This window comes from Belonocnema kinseyi, chromosome 7, assembly GCF_010883055.1.
Source record: "Belonocnema kinseyi isolate 2016_QV_RU_SX_M_011 chromosome 7, B_treatae_v1, whole genome shotgun sequence".
Taxonomy (NCBI): Eukaryota; Metazoa; Arthropoda; class Insecta; order Hymenoptera; family Cynipidae; genus Belonocnema; species Belonocnema kinseyi.
The window spans coordinates 133,381,916-133,396,098 of NC_046663.1; the positions used below are offsets into that span (position 1 = coordinate 133,381,916).

General features: G+C 39.1%; 1 protein-coding gene across 2 annotated transcripts in view; it reads right to left on the reverse strand.

Moving 5' to 3' along the window:
• Positions 1 to 14,183, reverse strand: part of LOC117176008 (mucolipin-3-like) — a 203,024-nt gene that overhangs the window by 73,966 nt on the left and 114,875 nt on the right. For both annotated transcript variants that reach the window (XM_033365951.1, XM_033365952.1), the window contains exon 3: positions 5,912 to 6,200. In XM_033365951.1, the coding sequence (XP_033221842.1) occupies positions 5,912 to 6,200 (289 nt within the window). The remainder of the gene's footprint in view (positions 1 to 5,911; positions 6,201 to 14,183) is intronic.

Genomic DNA, 14,183 nt, shown 5'->3' on the forward strand with positions numbered 1-14,183 from the left:
GTACCGGGAAGGGATGAGCTTCGGAAGAAAATCGAAGGATAAGATAATAAATAAAGAGGGGGAGATTCTAAGAGACTGGATGGAGGACAGAGGCTGAGGATAAGTGAGAAGATGGGGAGCGACGACTGGAGGAAATTTTTTAAGGATTCATTTCAGGGGTCAGATATACGGAAGGGAGATAAGGGGATTAGAAAAATGAGGGAGGTAGATTAAGAGGAGCTGAATGGCGAGGAGATAGAGATGTAGATAAGGAAGTTGAAAAAATCAAAGGTACAGCGCTGGACGGAGTATAGAACGAAGCGTTGCTGTTTGGCACACGTCTTGCAGCACGTGGTGGATAGAGAACTAACCAAGAAGGGTGCCAAAGTGTTCCCCTTTTTTGTAGACCTAAAGAGCGCTTTCCCTTCTGTAGATACGGGGGAGGTTGTGGGAGTAAATGAAAGAGAGGGGAGTGCAGACGGGCCTGATCAAGAGGGTAAGGGAGGTATACGAGGAGACGAAAGATAGGGTGAGAGGAGGGGAGGGAATCTCTGAGGGATTCTGGATAGATAGGGGGTTCAGACAAGGGTGCCCGCTGAGCCCAACGCTTTTTGTAATTTTTATTTTGGATTTGGAAAGTAAGATAGTGGTCGGAGTGGTAGGAGGAGTTAGGGTAGGAGGAGTTAGGGTAGGAGGAGTCAGGATATGGTCACTCGCATATGCAGATGACATAGTACTGGCAGTAAAGAGCGAAGATGCTTTAAATGAGATGATGAAAAGGTTGAGAAGGTACTTGTACAAAAATAGATTAGAGTTAAATGCGGATAAGTCAAAGTTTATGGTGTTCGGGAAAGGAAGTCGGAGAGATAAGGGAGGGGAGTGGAAGTGGAAGAGAAAAGCGGTGCAGGAGGTGAAAGAGTTTGTGTACCAGAGCTTCCTGTTTCGAAGGAATGGGGTATGTAAAGTGGACCCTGGAGTTGGCAAGGAATACGCCGAACTATATTGTCAGGAGGGAGACCGGAAGAACGAGTTTAGGGATTATAACAGGGAGTCGAGCGTGTAAATATGAGGAAAATATTTTGGAAGAGGGGGGAAGTAAACTGTTTAGGGAGTGTTGGTGGGAGAAGGAGAACAGGCTCAGTGGTGCAAAGATGGAGGTGGATAAGGGAAGGTATTTTAGAAAGAATAGATTGAAGATGGATGAAGTGAGAAGGATGCACAAGGAAGGAAAGAAGGTACATGAGTTGGTTCAAAAGAATGGCATGGAGAAAGACAAGGCAGAAGGAGAGAAGAGAATGTGTGAATTGTGCGGGAAAGATGGAGAAGAAGAGAAGGAAGGAGGAAGAAGACTGGAGAAGGAAGGATTGTAAATCGGAGAGGAACAAGATGTAAGAAAACTGTAAATATTGTAAATAATTGTTACGTACTAGGCGTTAGCCGCGGAGACAGAGACTGGCAATGCGAGACATAGCAAGAAAAGAGAGACATGAGTGCGAGGCGACGCGCAGCGAGGAAGGTCAGGATATTGGAGCGAGCGGATTAGTTATAAGGGGTGGATCGATGGTCATTTGTAAGAGATAGCTGTAAAAAAATTCTGTGAAAAAATGGAAGTGTAAGCAAGTCAATTTTTTAAGGCCAGCAGGCCGAAAAATAAACGTTTATCTATCTACTGATATGGTTAATAAAAGAAGTTAAGAAACATACTCTTATATAAAGTACAGAATTACAAAATCAGTGAAATATAAAGTGGATATAATTTAATTAAAACATTACTATATGACGCCCTCTCCTGGACATACAATACATTTTAGTGTTGAATAAAAATAAAAATATAGACAGCACTCCTCTTCACTATGACAACGGAAATTTAAATACAGGCATCAAAAATATTAATGTCGTTTTATATCATACGACTCTGTTTTAGTTCTGCGTGAGTCCACGCGGAGTGGCGAAGGTGGCCGAATTACAATCAGAGAATCGCAAAATTGAAATGACATAGAGTAAAAGTGGCTAAAAAATCTCAAGCGAGACCAATGCTCACTGTGTTTACCACCGCCACCAACGTGGTATCTTGGCTAAAATCACAGGTGAAGTTTTTTTGTTCTTCTGCCGAAACTGGTTGTCGTAAATTAACCGCTTTCCTAATAATTCAGGCCAGCACATCCTCATCGAGAACTGAATAGATGCTATCATACAAAGAAATCTACACGTACTACGTATCAACCGGTATGAATTCATTACTTTAAGATTGAGGAACTTCTCAGCATCATTTTCCAAGAAAGCAAATTTGTTATTAGCCGCGAAAGCATTTAGCTTAGAAAGCCCATTCCATCCCTAGTGAAAAGAAATACCAACTTAAGACTAAAGTGTAGGCAGGTATAGGCCTGTCTTAAATATGTCTTAACCTCATCTTTTCTGTTCGCCAGAAGACTACAGTCCTTTCGTCCAGGCCGGCTATCTATTAATACTGACAGCTATCCTTATTTCAGAGAAACATAGAGTAGTGTCTATTTCAATGCCCTTAAAGTGATGCAGGTATAGGTATTGGGCTTTTCCCAAAAAGTAATTTAATAACTTGGAGGTGAAGTTTGCCACGCGGCCATGAGGTTTCCAAGATCATGTATTTTTATTCTTAAATTATTATTATTATTGCTTTACATTTGATATTATTACTAAGTCTATTATATTAATTTTGTATTCAACCAAATTACATATGAATCTTGCTGATTTGTAAATCTTTTTATGCAATAATTTGTTGTGAACATTCAGTCGTTTTCCCAAAAACAAAGCTATTTTGTCAAACCATCAAGTGGCATGTGTCACCAAACACAGCATTCAAAAAAGTGGTCTGAACGACACGGTAATAAGGCTTCAATTAAAAATTATTGGAAAACTTCATGCATCCAGTGGTAACGTGACAAATATTAAATAACTTTGCATCCCCTTCTTGTCCTCCCATTTTGATTCTCTACAGCAGTAGAAGCCATCTCTTAAATTGAATCCCATTCTGTACCCAGAGGTAAACATATTTTTTTAAATACTTTTGGATGCTATAAATCAACAAATATAAAACTTTTAATCCCTTTTAATTTAGCACATTTCGCTACTTTTATTTACTGTTTTTCGAATAATAATGCGGTAAAAAACTTTATTAAACACAGCATTGGTCATTCTACGATGTCAGGATTAATTCACACACTGTGGATGGCCGTAGTAAGAAATAATTCTTTGCATTTTCTAATCATGATTTTATATTTTTGTAACTGATAAAATTTAAACATAGTACAATCCTACTATATTTTACCAATTTTATTATTGTGGAGTTCGTTCTAACGCTTCAAGTATGAATTGAGTTTTTAATTTATTTGAGGTTACGCTTGGCAGCTCCGGTCGGCTTTGAGAGGGATGGGAATTTTATTATATTCGCCGCCTAATGATAATTAAAAAACGAAGGGCAGAAAAGGCATTCTTTGGCCATCAGATGGGCTCGTGGTTCAACCTTAACCTCAAAAAACACCAGTAAAAAGGAAGTTTTCTAATAAATTCGAAAAAAAGAAAAGAAATTGGCCTATCTGGCAGATCAGAGCCGTGTATTCTTATTTATTTCGAGCCACTGAATCCGAATCCGAAGTCAGAAATAACATATTGGGTCGTATTTGAACCCTAGCCTAAAAAAACACCCGTAAAAAGGCGGATTCCTGCTAAGTTACAAAAAAAGAAACTGGTCTGCTTAGCGGACTAGAACAGTGTATTTTTATATTTTATGCTCCGCTGACTCTGATTTTGAAGTCAGCAATATCAGATTGACTCGTGTTTCAACCCTAACCTCAAAAAATGCCCGTAAAAGGTTTCTCTTTTCGCCAAATTCGAAAAAGGTGGTCTGACAGACAGAGCAGTCAAATCCGAAGTCCGAAATTAAATTAAAAGACAGTTTTCTGCCAAATTCGAAAAAAGCGGTCTGCCCGTCAGACCAGAGCAGTCTACCCTTATTTATTTTATCTCGCTGAGAGTCTGCTTGACGGTGGGTTTCTACTCTTCAACGGCATGCCATCGAGCTTAAGGCCACTCGATTGCTATGACGTATAAACTTAGAAAGCTACATTATTATCACTTCCATATAGCTAAACTCAATATATTTTATTTGCATCCTCCCCTCTGTTTTCAGACAATATTTCTTTATCTGACCGTTGGGGACGCGCCCTGGATCCAAAAAGACAATCTAAGAAACGCAGTTGAAAGTCTTCCGTTCTGTCACTATGCTCTATGGAAACGCTGTGCTTACTCTATACTATGATTCTGTGACTCCAAAAGCATGTAGGTAAAAAAAGTTTCGAATTTTGCGAAAAATTTTAACCTACACTCCTTGAAAACAAGCACGTGAAGCAGACAAAGCATGTTTGGTTTTCTGGACAACATGCGTGGTGCTGTTTGTGTGTAGCAAACATAATTTGTTATGTATCGGGAGTGAAGTTTCATGCCGTCCTAGCCGTCCTAGTTCGCATACGTGCGAACGTCACTGGACTGGGAACGTTAAAAAATAGTCAAAAATAGCCGTATGCCCTAGATACACACGATATTTTTTGTCCTACATTCCTTGAAAACAAGCATGTCGAGCAGATAAAGAATGTTTGTTGAACTTGACATTTTTTCGTTATAAGTGAAATTAAGAAATATCGTACTTAGCAGAAGGGAAACTGTGTAGCAGACGTAAAATTTGATGTAGCGGACGTAAAGTTTCATGTAGCGTCCCTAAAGTTTAAGGTCGTTGCGCTTAAAAAATTTGAATTGTAACATTTTCCGTCAACAATATTTTCGCGTTGAAATTTGGATCGTACTGTATATCAACTATCTTTAGAATTTCCGTCAATAAATGGAAATTTATTTGATTGTTAACCCAAGTACAACAACGTGAAATTTAGGAATGCTACTAACAACGTGGGATTTGGGAGGAATTCCACCCACACGTTGTTCTTCTTTGGTTAATCTGATCAATGTGTTATCATTAACGGATAAGGGGATTCCCTTTCAAAGACACCGTTGTGGGACTTCGCCCACACTTTTGTGACTAGGTCTTAGGCGGAGACCGTCTTTGGAGGTAAATCCCGGTGGATCTGGACCCACAATGTGATGTGACTGACAATCTGGGTGTGACTCGTAGATCCTGCAGTTTCGCCCTCGGTATGGTGCAGACTTTTGCTGTGCCGCCCAGATGTACCAATCGACGCATAGAACCCTTCTGCTTCCGTTGCGAGGGAGCCTGTAGTTCGGGGCTGGGCAGAGGTGTTTGCTATCGCAGAGATGAGTTTCGGCAGGAGGGATAGGACCTCAAAAAACTCAGGGCCTCTTTGAGCGGAACATCTTCCGACACACCAAGGGTGGACAAGTCGTTCGATATCTCCGTTGGGGGGCTATCCTGGTCAGTACCAAACGTCAGTGGATCCACCTGTCTTCCTTCCTGATTCCTTGGGGCACTCTTACCCCGCGCGGGGGGTAAGCGCACTCATGCCGTTGGTTTCCGCTCAAACTCCTCGAAGATTCGTCAAAGTAATTCAGTGCGGCGCTTATTTGAGACAGATATGGAAAAAGAGGGAGAGAGAGGAGCCGCACGACATAGCAATACTACGTTCATGAATTGACACGGAGCAGCGGGCATGGGTGAGAGGATCTGTGGGGGGTGCGCGATGCTCACTCACACTTGCTTAATACCAATCAAAAAATCCTTCAAATGAAATTACAATATGTATCTACCAAATTCAATTCCAACCTTAAAAATTGTCGTGTGATCTAAATTTTGAATTGTTACCAGCTTTTTGGATTTGCAACCACTATGCAACGATAGTGCATTTGTCTTGCTAGGCTACAACCAATTTTAGAGATGAAATTTTATCTAAATTTGATGTAAAATTAATAAAACCAAACAATTTTTGTTTACCTCTTGAATGGCATCCCATCCTCGGAGAAACAGGTGTGAAAAAGCAATTCGATTGTCCCAAGTATAATTGACGTGTATATAGTTGTTGTGAGCAAACAAACACAGTTGTATGGTGACTAAAATAATTTTTACTATTTGTACCATAAACTTATATGGAAATCTTCGTTTTGCTTGCCACTTTTCAATTGGATTCATAAAGAAAAATCGAAGTCTTCTTCGCATTTTTTCCTCTTCATACGTGTGGACATTAGGAATCCTTCGATCTTCTTGGATGAACGGCTGCGATGTGCTGCAACACATATTTTAAACACATGAGTAATAATCTATTTCAAAAACAAAAAAGTCATACATCTGCTTATATCGTACGATTAAGTCAATTTCAGCCTGCAATAGTTTTGGATATTTTATCTTAAATAATCTTAACTCTAGTTGATGTAAAGTTGACTACTTTACGCCCCAGTCGTTTCCCGCGTTTCATCATGGCAGAAGACTTCATTTAGAAATTATAAACAAAAAGGTACACACACTTTCCTGTCATTCATATGTCCAAACCAAAAATTAAAAAATGAATGATATTAAAAACATTTGTTTAATATTTGAGATTAACAGATAATACGCCTTATATTGAGCTGAGAGAAAAATATTCAAGAATATGATTCCATATCCTCTATCTCAAATTATCTCTTTATAGAATGATAGGATATTTTTGTTCATGGCACATGTATCGAAAATTTCACTTTCGATACCCCTGTAGCGGGTCAAAAGTTAAATTTCAAACCTTGACTAAAAAGTAAAAACAGGCGACTGCGAAAGTAACTTTACGCCGTAATCGGTATCGAAAATATATAATGCTACTTTATCTGCATCCATTCTCCCTCTTATCGAACCTCGTTTCGAGAATCGTGTCTTTCTAACCTATCTGTCACTGCTTACGTATTTACAAAGAATAACAACTTTGATTAGACGCAAAGAAGTTTCAAGCGTCTCAAATTAAATTTTCGATAAATTTTTTATGAAAAAGTGTATGCGCAAGTCGGGGCGAGGCAACAATTTCAATCCTGTTATATCTGCCCTCGCTTCTCTCGGACAGCTAACTTCGCTGTCGTGCAGTTGTCGCCTTTCGCCCCTTGTTGCGCAATATACTAAAAGTTTCGTGCACCCTGAGAACACGAAGCGACCCAAGGACGACCGCCTTCTGCATTTTTCCCGCAAGTGTTTTAGCATATTGTTGACACGCAGGGATGCTTATCAGGCTGTTAACCAGTGAAAGCTTGGCACCTCCAAGAGCGCCGATGATAAGGACGATTAGTTTAACAGAACATTCCGGGTACAATTGTTGCAACTCCCTTATAAGGTATCTAAAACTTCTCTTTCCTTTCATTCTCCTTGGCTATGATGTTTTTGTCAGATGGAGCCGAAAATTCGATAGCAAACATGGTTCCCTTTTAGAAGTCAAGAAGAACCATGTTAGGCCCCGAGAGTGCAACAGAAACAATTGTCGAGAATATAAAGTTCCAGTATATGCGACACTTTTCATTCTCGGCAAACGACTCGATTTCCCTAGAAGCATTTAGAGGACCCATATTAAGGTTCATGCCCTAAGAGTGACAGAGATGGTAATAAAGCAATCTTAGTGCCGCATTGTGCCTTTGCATGTAGGTCGTTTTCGCATGAGTTGGACAACTAGATAGTATGTGTGCTAAATCCTCGGGGTGTGCATAGCACGCCCTGCAACTATAATCGGGAATGTACTGGCGCATAATGTGGCGATGGTATGTTAAGGCGGAAATGACACATCTTGACATGCCAAAGTCATCCTCTGATCGAGGAGCTGTTCAAGTAAGTTTTTCTCTTGTGCTTTCTTAATCCGGGCTTTCAGGAGTGAGTACTCGAGATAGATAAGATTTGATTCATAATACTCACCCCTAATACTAAAGTTAAGTCCGAGTGTTTCAGCAGCCTCCTCTGCTGCTTTGTACAGAAACGCTCATTTGGCCACTTTTTCGTGCTTCTTGACCATGTTAGGAAGAGGATCTCTTATATTTGCGACTCTATGTGCTGTACCCAGAATAATCCTGTTTTGAAGTCATTCAAGATTCAATACTCCGCGACCACCTTGACGGCGTGAGATGTAGAGTCGCGGAACAGAAGACTTAAGATGTATGCTTTTGTTAATGCGCATAACCTTTCACTCCAAATGAATAGAGTATTAGCGGGACGGCGAGCCTGTTTGTTGCAGATACTTGCAGATACTCGCCGATAGTTCAGAAGATCAAATCTGCCGGATGAGACGTTTTTATCTGCTTCGGAGAGTGTCCTTTATAGATGTCACATCCTGAATGCGGCTCTGTGGCACGCCCAGGTATGTATAAGACTCTCCAGCGCCAAGGTGTCGTGTGGCGCTTCTACCGACGAGTTCAGGGTCTTCAGGGATGCCATTAGGTTTTCCTCGCTTCAAACAAACCTTGACGCATTTGTGTAACCCAAATTTCATTCCAGTTTCCTTAGTATATCGTTCGATAATTCCTAGAGCTAGATGTAGTTGCTCTTTGTTTTTAGCATAGATATTAAGATGGTTCATGTAAAACACATGAGTGACCTTGTACTGTCGATCTGAAAGTTTGCCGCAAAAGCACTCGTCGGGATGGCGAAGTGCTAGAGATAGTGGCAATAATGTAAGGCAAAAGAAGAGTGGGCTCATGGTGTCGCCCTGAAAGACACCTCTCTGAAAGGTGACCTTGTTAGTTGTCACACGATTTTTCCAGATGAGATAGTAAATCTGGTTTTGCAAAGTGGCATCAAGCTCTCTATGCACCTCACGATTTACGAATGAACCCTTAAGCTTTCCAAAAGACAGAAGATAAGTCTATGGGAGGTCGAATCGAAAGCTTTCCAGTAATCAATCCAGGCCATCGGTAGGTCACGCTGGTAGAATGCTGCATTTTTGCAGACACATCTATCGATGAGCAGGTTCTCCCAACATCCCGATACGACTTTCTTTCAGGCTCGTTGTTCATACATTTCTTACCACACAGGTTCAATTGCCCAAACAATCCTATCATTTATGATAGCTGTGAATATCTTAAACAGTGTGTTTAGATAAGTGATTGGCCTGTAATTCCAGAAGGTCTTGATGCAATTTAGTCCCGGAGCGGAATAATTCTTTATCCCTCTTAATACTTTTTTCATCTCCTCGGTAGTTATGGGTGGGCATTCTTCATCAGGTGTTATGAGGGAATTACACAGCTCCTTGAAGCTATTTATATTTTCGGAGTCTTCGTCCAGTCTATGCTGCACTTCGTAGACTTTTCTCCACAATACTTCGACCTCCTTTGGTTTTGGCGGGTGGTCAACAGTAACTGAAGGGTCTCGGAAGAGTCGAGATGGGTCAGAGAGAAACTGTTAATTTTTTCTGACCCACCTCTCTCTCGCCGCTCTGAACTCCTCTTAGCATCAGATAATATTCGTATGCTCTCAACAATATGCTGCCTGGTGGTCAGTAGCTTTGGCTTGTTAAGTGTGTGATAACGGGTCCGGAGTTCGCGCGCGAACTTTTAGACCTTGGCGGTAAAATTCCTACCAGATGTGATGTAGTCAATCACACACTGAATGCAGGACGCGTACTGTTTTGTCCAGCATATTTTTATGGCGAGTTGATGTATTCGTCTTTTGGTCTTATGATCAACCGTTGGTTTTGTTTTACAGTTCGCATTGGCAAAAGCTCTCGCTGCATTATACGCACAATAATTGATAGCCCAGAGGTCGGATTCCTCGAAAAAGTGTCCACGAAGCGCATCATTAACTTCAGCCAGATCTTTAGGCTTTAGAGAAACCTTAGTGTTGATGTTTCTCCGGTTCATAAAACATCGTTCTTTCTCTATCGGATGCCTGCCCGCAGTTGGTCTTAGCGTCGCATCTCTTTCTCTGTTGCCGGCTTGTTCTAGCTGAGGTAGAGTAGGCGCTCCGCTTACATAGCCTCTTTTCTGGAGTAGTTCGGCATGGTTTCGCAGACGTTGATGCAAAAACTGCGATAGCTCCGGATGTTTCTCGCACCACAGAGCATGCAGTCGTGCCATGTAACCCCGTTCCGGGCCACACTCACATCCTAGAACTCTAGCAAGTCGCGATTCAGTCGCTCCGTCCACCTAAAGACAACTGTGCTTGGTGTTTTCATTTTTGTTCCCACGAGAAGCTAGGAAAAGGGGTTCGTCCGTCCTTGTAAAGCCCCTCATGCAAGGATAAGGCTGCATACTCTGATAGGTCGCCCGGTATCCCAGAGTCACCGTTCTAGACACCTTACCGAGGTGACATTCAGCTTTCGGCACGGTTTTCACACACCGCTTGGGGGTTAATTCCTTCGGGACCACCCCTGGACAATTGTCCGCGACTTCCTATTTTTTTTTGTAACCATATTCAGCAGAAACCCTTGGTACAGGGACCATCTATCCGCAACCTGAGGACGCGTTCGATGGCTTTGTCATAGGCCCTTCGGTTTGATTCTAGAGGAATCAAAACCGAACTCGCTTCGCTCGGGCTGCTAACTTCACACTCGTGCAATTATCGCTTTTCGCCCCTTGTTTCGCAATATACTAAGATGTTATATTCTCAAATAAATGGACACACCCCCACGAGTACCAGAAAACTACCCTTAAAACAAAAAATGTGAATTCTTCATGGAATCGACATTTTGAGCACTGTATTCTGGTCTTTTTTCCCTTAAAATTATTATTGCTGGTCTAGTGGAATATTTAATAACATTGGTTCCTTAATTTTTTATTGTTTAAACAAAAGGAATTTGCCGTTTTGCAAAATCTAGTTATTTTTGCAATAAGTATATTCACATACGCTATAGTCTCTGAAAATGTGGGTTTTCTTAAGTTGAAAGTATATGCAAAATGTGAGCTCAAAATAATACTTTTTTAAAAAAAAAAAGTTATTTGTTAATAAAAAAATGTACATTTCACGATACACATCTGAAATTGGTAAATAGTATTAACTGAATAGTGATACTGATCGTTGTAAAATTCTACGAAAAATCAGTTTCGAAAATACTGTTTAGAATAGCGGTTTATTTACGACCACAGTCGGTCACGCTTCCACAATATAATAATTGGACAAATCTCATGCCACCACTTAAATATCGAGAAGTTTTTTTTTATTTTAGCTAAAATTTTGCGCTGATTACAAATTTTGCATTAAAAATTCAGAAAAGGCAAGTCTAATGCTTAAAAATTAAGTATATGTTAAGATTGAAACTTATATCAAATGTGGTTTGATTCGCTTATCTTTATCTGAGAGAGTGAGCGCCTCTCTGTACACGTATTTGTGTAAGTGTGTGTAATGACTGGTACCGAAATCATTAGTAAGCTTACAATCGTAAATGAGGGAATATCCTTCATGGTTTATAACCGACGCGAGTAAGTACAAAATTGTAATTATCGCCACAAAAATGGATAATTAAACATTCAAGTGTAATCTACGAGCATAAATCTGGTATAATTGCGAGAAAGATGAAATAAATGCTCAATTGGTTTATTAACTTGTTAAACAAAGATTTCATTCCATCAGAAAATCATTAGACACCTATCTTCTTATTTGCAAAAAAAATGAACTTTATATTATGTAATTAACATTGGGGGCTCGTCTGGGATTTTAAGTGTGTTATTTAGTGGATTCTGTAACATTCAAAGTGCATTTTTCAACGATTGAACTTTTTGAACGCTCCAGATTTAACATGCCGTCACGTCGGTTAATTTGAAATAAATGTTATTCAGGCTATTATACTGACTTATCTAGATTCAAGTTGTGCTTCTATCTAATAATTGTACTTAATGTACGTCTAGAACAGTGGGATGTCCACAAATACTTGATTTTTTCAAGAATTTTTCTCCTTTCATTGGGGAAGGGACAGTGGCTAGTGCGAATGCAAATTTTTGGTATGTGAGAGTGTGTTTTCGCGCAGCGAGTTCACACGTACGTAGCATATATATTTCTGGAAGTCAACTTAGTGTGCTCACGCATCCGAGGACACTTGTTTGACAACACGTCTCTTATATGACTCAATGCTTGTTCTGTTTAGCATTTTCAATATGCTAACAGTGACTTTCTCTCTCGTGGAAAATCGATCACCAAGAAGTCATTTTGGTCACTCTATGGAGGATGCCTAACTGTTCTCCAGCTGATAGAATTATACTTTTGTCACATTAAAAAGTCTGCGTGATACTCAGTAAAAAGGAAGTCCATGAAAACTCCCTTTTCTTCTTCCGGGTCTACAGAAGGTATACTACTTGTTTTGAACCTGCAAAATGATGCTCCTGACAGCTGTTAATTTTTTCATGGAAATTCGACCACAGCGTTAAAATTACTACGCTTAAAATTAGGCTTTCATGTTTAAAGCTTCGTTTTCTTGTAACCCTATCAAAGTAAGTCTTCTTTGTTCTGATTGTTAATAAAATGTGCTCAATATTTGCGAATTTACTGTTAGGAATATAAAAATAACAAGAATCTAATAATACTATCCAAATTCATTTTGGATTTAATGAATGCATTAATCTCTCGATTACTAAACGTTGCTTGAAGATAATTTTGAAATGGAAACTGATCTAAGTACTTTGGGTCTTCAATTACAAAAATTGCATGGGGCTATTTTACGAACAGAATCTAATTATAAAAATCGCCCACTTCGTGGGCACATTCTGATCGCCCGCGGCTCGCTTTGCTCGCAAGTTTGAGCGCGCCTAGGGCGTGCGACGGTTGAATCTCGCGCTTCGCGCTCGGACATTTGTTCTTTGCATTTGGAATGCTTAAACAAAACTTTATCAAAAAGATCTCTTTTAGATGGCAGTATTTATATGCGTCTTCATATTCTCAATTCTCTGCTTAGTTAAGTATAGTCAAAGATTAAGTTTATCAAAACTCTATAGGCTTTGAGGTAAACATTCTCATCGTAACACTCGCGCTGCGTGCTCGATTTCCGACAGACATTTGTAAACAGGTTTTGTTGAATTTTTTTCTCTCGTAACTTTCGTCGTTTTTCCACACATTTTTTTTTATTTTATTTTTTTCAACTTTATTTTTCGCGAATAAAACAAAAAGTAAACGTCCAATCAAGAATTTATTCTTAACGAAATTATAGATCTTTTTTGGGATAACAATTTTTGTTAATTCATCTTTTTTCGTATCCTACAGTGTGTCCACAAAATGTAATTTTTTATTTTTCATAATTTTTTGTGCAATCACAATTGGAATTTTCTATTTTTGAAGAAAATCCGTACATAGAATTTTCAAATTCAGAAAAAAGAGGTCTCAAAAATTTTCAAAATGAGCTTACTTTTTGAATTTTTATCAAAAATGGCTGGTTCACGAACTCGTCCTTTCTTTTAGGACCTAAAAAAAGTGTGCCAAAGATGGATTTGATTCGTTCATTTTTTGAGAGTTATCGTGTTTACATACGGACGGCCGGACGGACGGACAGACAGACGCCAGCGTGAAAACCGGATTTTCGAATTCAGGGGGTCTCGAAACGTGGAGATCTGTTGAAAAACTGTGTTTTTTTTCAAAGATTCAGTAATTCACTGATATTATTTTTATAAAATTAAAAGTTAATGTTTACTGATATACAATTTTACATGACTCTGTTGTATAACACTAAAGTTGAAGCATAATAATTGAAGTACAGTGGAACCGCGGTTATATCCTCTCTGACTTATATCCTCTCACGCTTATATCATTGCATAACTTTCATTTATGTTCGCTTAATATCCACCACATTTGGTACTAAATATTTTTATTTTGTGTACAAATAAACTATTCAAACACCTTTTTACTGAAATAATAAAATATTTATATAATTTCAGCAAAAAGATAACCAAAAATATCGATAAAGCGTAATAACAAATTTTTGGTTTCCGTTTTTCGGCCGCATTTTACAATAAATTCTTTGCCTTTTTTATGAAATTATTGAAGCTCAAACGTAAGAGAGAATTTTCTTCGTTGTGGGACTTAATGGGTTAAGCCTCGACCAAAACAGACCAATTTTCAAACCGAAGTAGAAGCTCATACGTGTGCTTCATTTTTGGTTTAATACCTTTTATTTGCACATGGCTTCGCATGGGTACCCTCTGATGAGGCATAATAAATTATTGTGCAACACTAAAAATTTGTATGTAAGTTTGGAAAAAACATCAAAATGTCGGTGCGTACAAATTTTCATATTTTACAATAGTTGATAATATTGATTATATGTTCGGCTATGAGTGTTATTCACAGTAAA